Source organism: Gopherus evgoodei, chromosome 10, assembly GCF_007399415.2.
Source record: "Gopherus evgoodei ecotype Sinaloan lineage chromosome 10, rGopEvg1_v1.p, whole genome shotgun sequence".
Classification (NCBI taxonomy): Eukaryota; Metazoa; Chordata; order Testudines; family Testudinidae; genus Gopherus; species Gopherus evgoodei.
This window is the reverse complement of record NC_044331.1, coordinates 460,016-469,044: the sequence shown is the minus strand read 5'-3', so window position 1 is coordinate 469,044 and position 9,029 is coordinate 460,016. Positions and strand designations below refer to the sequence as shown.

Sequence of the window (9,029 nt, the reverse complement as noted above, 5' to 3'; positions counted from 1 at the left end):
AGAATATATTGAGAAAAATAAACTCTGAAATCCAGATTTCCAGGCCTATACGTGCAGTTACAGTGATTGTGTCCAGGCGGTCACCCTACACCCTAGCCAGTTAGCTGAATGTCTCACTACCACAAATGCACATTGAAATCATGTACATACAATTTTGAAAATGTGGGCCCTAGTGCTTAGTGAATATTGCAACCAGACCAGAGACAGCTGGAGCAGGGCTTGAAACCATCAAAGACACAAGATAGTGTTTCTCAGTGGCAATGAGAATAAATAATAATACAGCTTTTTATAGAGAGGAACTAGAATACAGCTAAATAAATACTACATTGCATTTCTAATTATCCAAAGATCTCAAAGCTTTATACACACACTACTTAACTCTCCCAAACTGTAGAGTGAGTGTGTGTATATATATTACATTCACTGGATAAATAGTAAAACTAAGGAAGAGGGTGTGACGAAGTGGGAATGTTCTTGCTGTGTTATGTGAATGCTGAGTGGGGAGTATTGACCTGGGAAAGTTGCAGGGGAGTTGTGCTGGGACGGCCTGCCTTGGGGAAGGGAGCATACCTGAGCATGTAACCTGAGAACCCAGGAAGGCGGTTGAAGGCCAGGTGACACCTCTGCCCAGAACATTGAACAAAGGACACAAAGGCTGGGGGAGGAGCCGGGGGGAGGCTGAGAGAGGCTGTGGGGGAGTTTTCGGTTCTGGAGCTGTCTGGGAAATGGAGAGGGGTGCCCTGACGGGCTTCCCAACGGGTCTGTGGCCTCCCTGTGGGCCCCAGATGGACCTAACTAAAGGGGTCCTGTTGTCTGTACCGGCAAGACCTGTTTTAGTCCGTGTTCCTGTCATCGAAATAAACCTCTGTTTTACTGGCTGGCTAAGAGTCACCTCTGACTGCGGAGTGAGTCGGGGGGCAGGACCCTCTGGCTTCCCCAGGACCCGGCCTGGGCAGGCTCGCTGTGGGAAGCGCATGGAGGGGCATATGCTGAATGCTCCAAGGAGAGACCCAGAAGGTGAAGCCGTGTGAGCTTCTTGCCCTGAAGACAGGCTGCTCCAAGAGAGAGAAGACTCCCCAAAGTCCTGACTGGCTTTGTGTGGAGCAGTTCCAGAGCATCGCCTGGGGACTCTGTGTCAGAGGGCCACATTTTCCAAGGTGGCATATGATTGTGGTGGCTTCAATATTTGGGTGCCCCAGCTGAGATATCTTAAAGGACCTGATTTTCAGAAAAGCCAGATCACCTGACTTCTGGAAATCAGGCAACCCTAAGGTGTCGCAAACTGGGCACCCAAAGATTAAAGCACCCCCAAATCACTAGTCACTTTGGAAAATTTTGACCAGTGACTTGCTCAAGACCCTATAGCAATTTAGTTCAAGAACTAGGAGAATCGAGAGCCAAGCTACTGACCAGCATGCCAGGGCATCTGTGCGCTGGAAATGGAGCCCAGGCTCCCTGGTCTCTGCCAGCTGGAGATGAATCCAGATTGTCATATCATAGAATATCGGGGTTGGAAGGGACCTCAGGAGGTGTCTAGTCCAATCCTCTGCTCAGAGCAGGACCAATCCTCAGACAGATTTTTGCCCCAGATCCCTAAATGTGAGTTCAAGGATTGAACTCACAACCTTGGGTTTAGCAGGCTAATGCCCTATTCATACTCACCTCTGGATCTTCAATTATCTCAGCAAATTTCTGATAATTGAAGGTCCCAGTTTGCAGGATCAGTTCTCCTTCTTGGTCTGAGCTCTGACCACACAGGAGCAGTAGTTTGTGGGCAGATGAATCACACATCAGCGATCGGACCTGTTACCGTAAGACAGAAAGTTGTCAATGCTCAGGTTTGAGTTCTATGGTTCTCTGGGTTTCTCATGAGTTCCACAGTCTCAACCAGTGACAGGATCCAGATCATAAGAGTCTAGTCCCTGGTCTAGAGCAGTAAGATGGCTAAGTCATGCTAAGAGTTCAGGCCCAAGTAGCTTGTCAAAGCCGGGCTTTTCTACATAAAGGCTGGTTGCTTGTAGAGACAGAAGCACTCAAAGATGCCTCTGCTGCCTGCCTCACCCAGCTCCAAGCCAGGCTGGGCTTTTCAAAAAAGCACAAAGAAGTACACAAGTTCTTGAAGCCCTTTTGCAAACCCCACCTCCAGAGCAGCTGCATACCCTTGCTCCCAATCCTCAGCCTCTCTTTGGGACAAGAATCAACAGAGGCCAGGAATAAGGAGAAGTTTCCAGCAGCAGGGTGTTGACAAAGCTTGCTCCATTCAGAAATCCCATCCAGCTCTGCCGTTTCTCACAGGCTGAAGCTCTCCCTCCTTCTTAGTAGAAGAGCTTCACAAATGCTCTAGAAATTAGGCAGTTCCCAGGAATTAGCATTCTTCCACAGAGCTAATGTGTGACATGGCACTGGCATGTGTTCCTTTATCTAGAAATAACCTGGAACATATGGCAATGGGTGCAGCATGGATCTTCCTGCTGGGTAAGCACACCAGGCACACAGCTGGAAATAATTCTGCTGGCTGCACACCAGGTCTGGGAAAACTGCTCATGAAGGGTGGGAAATGCTCTATTAATGAGTTAATGCTTTGGCTGCGCTTGGGTCAGCATAGGCAGAACAGCTGATGTGGAGAAAATGCCGGTGTCTTCCCATTGAAAGAGGCCGTTCTTGGTTCCTTACCTCAGAAACGATGCTGTCCACATTGGGATTTACCAGGATCACTGTCTCCAGAGTCTCACTCCGGTGATGAAGGGTCCTTTGGCCTAAGGAGAGACAAGGGGAATAGAAGGGAGGAAAAAGCCTGATGGGGTTTTGCCAAGAGCTTGGCCCCCAGTGCTTCACTTTGCTGCAGACTTTCCCTTTCCCCTTGGTTCCAAGGCCTCATGTCATGTCAGGGTGTGGTTTAACTCTTGGCTTCTAACAGGCCAGGGTCATGCCCTTTACACACAAAAACAAACCAGCCTTGGTCTGGCCCAGCACAGGTTGCCACCCCAGAGCTCAACACTGTAGCCCGTGTGGGCTCTCCCCTATGCTCATAAAATGCCAGCAGGCACTGGGGCCTCACCTGCCCATTCATGTTGTTATCTAGTTTCTGTGCAGTTGCCAGGGAGATGTAGCTTGGGAAGGTAGCCAAGTTGTGGTTGCTATGTGGCTCTGAGAGCTAACTAATGGGAGCTGACTCAACTCTGCTTGCCCTTCACTGGGGACAATGCAGTCCTTGAGGGGAATTTTTTGTCATTCTTGGTAAGTTTTCTGACTCACAGTCTGATGTAGAATCATACAATGTAAGACGAGAAGGGAGCTTGATAGAGCAGCTAGTCCTGACCTACCACACTGAGGCAGGACTAAGTATTATCTAGCCCATCTCTGACAAGTGTTTGTCTAACCTGCTCTTAACAACCTCCAATGACAGAAAACCCACAACCTCCCTAGCCAATTTGTTCCAGAGTAGGGCAGAGCACATGCTGAAGTTAGCAGGTGGGATTAATTTCCCTCATCCTCTGTAGCTCAGTGTGATTTACCAAGGTTAAATTAGGCGTTATCTGGAGTTCTTTGAGATGTGTAGTCTCTAGCTACATATGCTCTATGCACCTAAGACTGGAAGACTCTTGTTAGCAGTTCCATTGGTCTGTACTTGCACCCCACTCCTCCTTGTGCTCCAAACCCAGGGAATAAGGGGCAGCATGGACCATACACCCCTCCAGTATCTTTAGACTGCTAATAACCCTTGGAGAGCCAGCAAAGGGGAAGAAGAGCGGGCATCCCTTCTGGCAGTCTGCAAAGGACACAAATAATCTAGGCTATTTCAGAAAGGGCCCTTTGCAGGTAAAATGCCAATCCTTGCACATCTAGAGAGAACAGCTTGCTATCCTCAGCAGAGGCATGCAGCTTTGTGAAGAAGACAAGTAAGCAAATAGTCTAATTTAGATGGAACTCCGAGATCACTGTGAGGGTGAATTTCAGGTATAATCACTAGGAATCCCTATGGAAGATCATATAAAGTAGATTAGTCATAAGAGCCTCCAAACTCACCTACTCTTCTGGCTGAAGTGATGGCCACCACAAAGGGAAACTTCCAGCTCCATAGGGAGTGCTGTTGGTACCCAGGATCTTGTGAGCGACTCTCCCTTCCCCCCCCCATGTGCTGGACGGATGGTGTGGAGATCTCCCATGAGAGAATTAGGGATTCCAGGCCTGAGAAGCTAGCAGTGCCCTCAGAAACAGTGTATCTATCCCCAGACACAAGGGGAGGGCATGAACCTTTTTTTTTGGCAGCACCAATGACGATGGTCTTTGGTACCAACAACTCCTTACCATGGTGTGATGGTGCCATCAGTGTGGGAACTTCCACTTTCATTTCTCTCTCACTTTACTTGAGATAATCCCGCTCCTGCAGATACTGGTTTTGGGATGCTGTTGCTCTTCAGAGCCAGGAGATTAGTACCATGTTCTTTGTGAGCTCCTGACATGTGATGTCTCACCTGACTTGGAAGGTGTCGGCAAAGAGGTCTTCTTCTTGGATGAGGACATGGAGGGGGATTTCTCTCACTTCTTGGAAGAATGCTTCCTATCCACCTCTTGCTCCTTTTTTGAAGTTCTTAGTTCTACTCCTATCAGCCCTGGAGCCAGAGATCACTGTGCTTGGAGGGGTGCTACTCAGTTTCTCTGCAGAATGTACTGGGGGGGAGGAGGGTGGGTCTGATGGACCAGGGTCAGACTGGGCCTCATAGCATGAGCTATTAAGAATTTCTGAAGCCTATACTCACAGGCTTGACAGGTTTGGCTTGGGAAAGAACAGCAAATGCTGCACTTTGAGGGGCTGTGAACTTCCCTGAGGCAGTAGAGGCATTTGACATGGTCTTCGTTGACTGGGAACATCCCAGAAAATTCAGCTCTTGAATCCTGGGATCTTGGCCCCAACTGCTAAAAACTACCTAAAATGATTATCTAAGAGCTCTTTGTAGATATTTACAGTTTGATGCAGTGGAAGCGAGCAAACACTACAGACACCGAAGAGGTGCTGTTTCAGACCACGGTTGGCAGAAAGGAACCGGAGAGGCAGTCGGTACATGCTCTTGGTTTGGAACATGAGGAGGCGTGGGGCACAGGTACGGACCAGTGGACACTGCTAGCAAAAGTCTTCTGGACTCAGGCCTATGGAGCGCATGCGCACCAAGTAGAATACACATAGGGACCATTACACAAAGAACACAGGGATTCTCAGATTGCATCAAACCAGTGGACCATCTAACCACGTCCTGTTGCTGACTTTAGCCAAGACCAGCTGCTTCAGAGGAAGAAATCCTGCAGCAGGCAGTTCTGGCATAGTCTGCCCCACGGACAGTTTACTCCTACTGCTATTAGTTAGATGAGCCTCTGGCCCAGAAGCAGGAGCAGTTACATCCCTTCCAAAGCTTTTTTTTAATCATTACTATTATAACTCTGATTATCCTTGTTATTCATATAACTGACCGATCCTTCTTGGAGTCTTGTTAAGTTCTTGGTCTCAATAGCAGATTGACTCAAAAGGATAAGAATTGAGGGAACCAAGATTTCTATCTCATGGATTCATGGGTCATGATGTTGAATAAACACATTCAGTGCCCCTTTAATATACTGTCTTGGAAAGGATGACAAGAGACAGACCCTCTGCACAGGCACATGGAAGCAAAGATGGCAGACAGGAGAACTTCCAATCCATCTAGGAGAAAGCAAATTCTAAAATGACTGGTAAAGGCACAAGAGACTGGAATAGTCTGTAGAGGCTCTTGAATGCTTACATCATTTCTATTTCACAGACACAATTCTACCAGTACAGAAGAGTCTTTCCCAGAGAAATACAAGGATCCCCTTTTAACAGCCCTGTAACCATGCTCTCAGATGAAGAGCTTTCTGATCTGAGTGCAGAGGCAAGAGATCCAGGCTCAGGAGAAACACCAAGTGCAAATGGGGCTAATAGAACTGCACCTGGTCAGCAACTGGAGCAACCAGAATCACTCTGCTGAGTTCCTGCCAAAAGTTCTGGAGAACTAGCAATAAGAAAGAGAGACACGGGGAATGACAGACAGTATTCAAAAAAGAACTAGATAAGTTCATGGAGGATAGGACCATCAATAGGATGAGCAGGGATGGTGTCCCTAGCCTTTGTTTGCCAGAAGCTGGGAATGGGCAACAGGGGACGGATCACTAGATGATTACTTGTTCTGTTCATTCCCTCTGGGGTACCTGGCATTGGCCACGGTCGGAAGACAGGATATTGGGCTGGATGGACCTTTGATCTGATTTACTATGGCCATTCTTATGTTCTTATTCATATCCCCAGTACAATATACTCACTTAACATCAAACTGGGAACCTAGAGTACAACATAGGACATGTATTCTGACTCAGATCAAAGAGATCCAAGTCACTCCATTTGACCCAATAAACTAAAAATCCTTATAGGGTCCTTGTAGCCCGCTCATGTTGATTGCATCTTGTACTTCATATCTGCTGGGGTGTTCTTCCCTCCAGCCAAAATGCAAGTTGAAAGCATGACCCTATTATGGATGCACTAGTCCCAGAGATATGGTGCTTGTTGACAGAAAGAAGACTATGATTTCCCATTCTTTTCAGAGAAATCATCATCACAGAATGTTGTCCTATAAGAACTTCCACTGCCTTCCTTCGGATCAGAGGAAGAAGAGTATGAAACCTACCCAGACAGCCCTCAGTCCCAATCAGTTCACAAATAATGCAAGCTCCCTGTGCAATACAAGGTGAGCCTCTGCCTTGAGATATGGTCTTGGAGACTATCTGTTAGACTTCTAAACCACTTCTTCCAAGGGCAGGGTTGCCAGGTGTCCGGTTTTTGTTAAAAGTCCAGTCCACAGCACAGCAGGGGACCAGGGCTAAGGCAGACTCCCTGCCTGCCCTAGCTCCACGCGGCTCCTGGAAGCGGCCGCCAGGTCCCTGCGACCCCTAGACACATAGGCAGCTATGGAGGCTCCGTGTGCTGCCCCCACCCGGAGGGCCAGCTCCACAGCTCCTATTGGCCAGGAACCGCAATCAATGGGATCTGTGGGGGCAGCACCTGCAGGTGCGAGGGCAGCATGTGGAGCCTCCCTGGCCACCCATGCGTCTAGGGGTTGCAGGGATCTGGCAGCCGCTTCCTGGGAGCTGCGGTAAGCACTTCCAGGACACTGTACCCCAACCCCATGCCCCAGCCTGGAGCCCTCTCCTGCACTCTAAACCCCTCATCCCTAGTCCCACTCCAAAGCCCCCACCCCCAGCCGGAGCCCTCACCTCCCCCCCACACACACTCCAACCCCTGCCCCAGCCCAGTGAAAGTGAGAGTGGGGCAGAGCAAGCAGGGGGCCCAGAGAAGGAGGCCCTTCTATAGGCACTAAGATCAATTTTCCTACATTCACTCTAAGCTAAGTGGGCTGAAAAGAGAACAAAGGATCTTTAGAACACGAATCATGTCCTGATACATTTAGGACCTTAGAAGCCAGTTGTCAAATACAATTACATCTGCAGGCCCTGATGATGAAGGTTGGTAGCTGCTACAGCCAGCTGTTCAGCAAATACGCCTGTGGCTGCTGCTCGCCTTAAGCATATTACTCTGCACTGACCAAGAGAGTCCCCTCCATTCTCCCTGTGCTTCTGCCTCCTGGAGATACGGAAGTATACGAAGTATACATCCTGGAAGGTGATAATCCTGACCCAATAATGAGAATTTAAGTGTGGGCTATACTGCTGTGAGAGGCAGTAGGCTTCTAGCACCAGCACCAATTATATAGACTCCATTTCCCAAAGAGATTGGACCTCATCCCAGACCAATCTGTTATGAGAAGGATTCCTGTAGAGAAATAGAACCAGGTCAGTTTCAGCACTACCTCAAACTGAAGGGCAAACCTCAGTCAACTTCAGGAACAACGGTTCTAAAAGAAAAAATGTAGACACAAAACTAAAATTAAAACAGGGTCTAGATCCTCCAGCAAAACTGTGACATCACAGGACCAAGAGAAGAAATCTGTGTGTTTCAGGTCCTGAGGAAGACCTCGCTGTGGCTTGAAAGCTTGTCTCTTTGACCAACAGAAGAAGGCCCAACAAAATCTATTACCTCACCCACCTTGCATCCCTAACAGTGTCAAGAAACTCTGACTTCTCACCTCTGGGGTTATACTGTGACCAGGAGTTTGCTGTAGTCCAAGCAGAGCAGAAACCCACAACTGCCTGTAATTAGGAATTCTGCAAATAAAGGCCACAGAAGAGTATGTCATCATCCCATGTTGGCCCTCTCAGAGGCTGCAGATCCTACCAAAATATCCAAGCCAGATGCTGACTGGTGAAGAAAATCAGTCTGCCTGTTCTCTGAAGGCCCAGAGCCCAGGAGGTGATGGATCAAAACACCAAGGAGAACAATATCCAAAGGGGGAGCCTGGCCTAGAAAAGTGACACCTCTATTGAGCAGCCACTGTAGAAAATGAGGCTCAGACGCTGTAGACTGATGATACCTACTAGGATCCATAGCCTTTCCCTCCTGATCTTTCCTGCGATCTACATCCCTGGTGGGTCCAAGGCCAAGGCAGCTCAGGGAAATACAGATTACCCCAAAGACTCTTTGTGTGTCGGTCTGATACCTGAAGAGCCCACTACAGACAGCTCTCTCTGTAGAGTCTGTTCAGAAGAAGCCACTTCCACAGGCCTCTTCTGCACAGGCAAAGGGTTCAAATGCACTGGTAGGGGGGTGGAATTCTTTACTCTTACGGTCAGAAATTATTTAAATCAGACATAGAGAATCGAGTAACTGAGGTTACAAAAAGAGTCACTTATACTAATGGAATGAATCCTACAGTACTTTGTCCCACAGGCATTCTCTGGTGAAGGGGAGAGAGAAGCCTGAAAGATCGCACTGTGACTGCACTTGGCCCTTACTCTGCCTGGCTCCCACTGTCAAGAGTTTACAGTACACAGAACAAGTCTCAGTCTGGTGACAGCCACAACCTCAGTCACCCGGAGAATATTATTAATGAACCGATTATTAGAGTAGC

The 9,029-nt window shown here is 48.3% G+C and overlaps 2 protein-coding genes across 8 annotated transcripts in view; one reads left to right on the top strand and one right to left on the bottom strand.

Annotated features, from left to right (window-relative positions):
* Positions 1–9,029, bottom strand: part of MAP1A (microtubule associated protein 1A) — a 125,775-nt gene that overhangs the window by 18,825 nt on the left and 97,921 nt on the right. For 2 of the 4 annotated variants that reach the window (XM_030577282.1, XM_030577285.1), the window contains 2 exons: positions 2,674–2,756; positions 1,663–1,803 (listed from right to left, as the gene is read on the bottom strand). The exons of the other annotated variants lie outside the window; for them this stretch is intronic. In XM_030577282.1, coding sequence (XP_030433142.1) covers positions 1,663–1,803; positions 2,674–2,756 — 224 coding nt within the window. The remainder of the gene's footprint in view (positions 1–1,662; positions 1,804–2,673; positions 2,757–9,029) is intronic. 4 annotated transcript variants of the gene reach the window in all.
* PPIP5K1 (diphosphoinositol pentakisphosphate kinase 1) overlaps positions 1–9,029 on the top strand; it is a 232,677-nt gene that overhangs the window by 192,935 nt on the left and 30,713 nt on the right. The gene's annotated exons all lie outside the window — the stretch shown is intronic.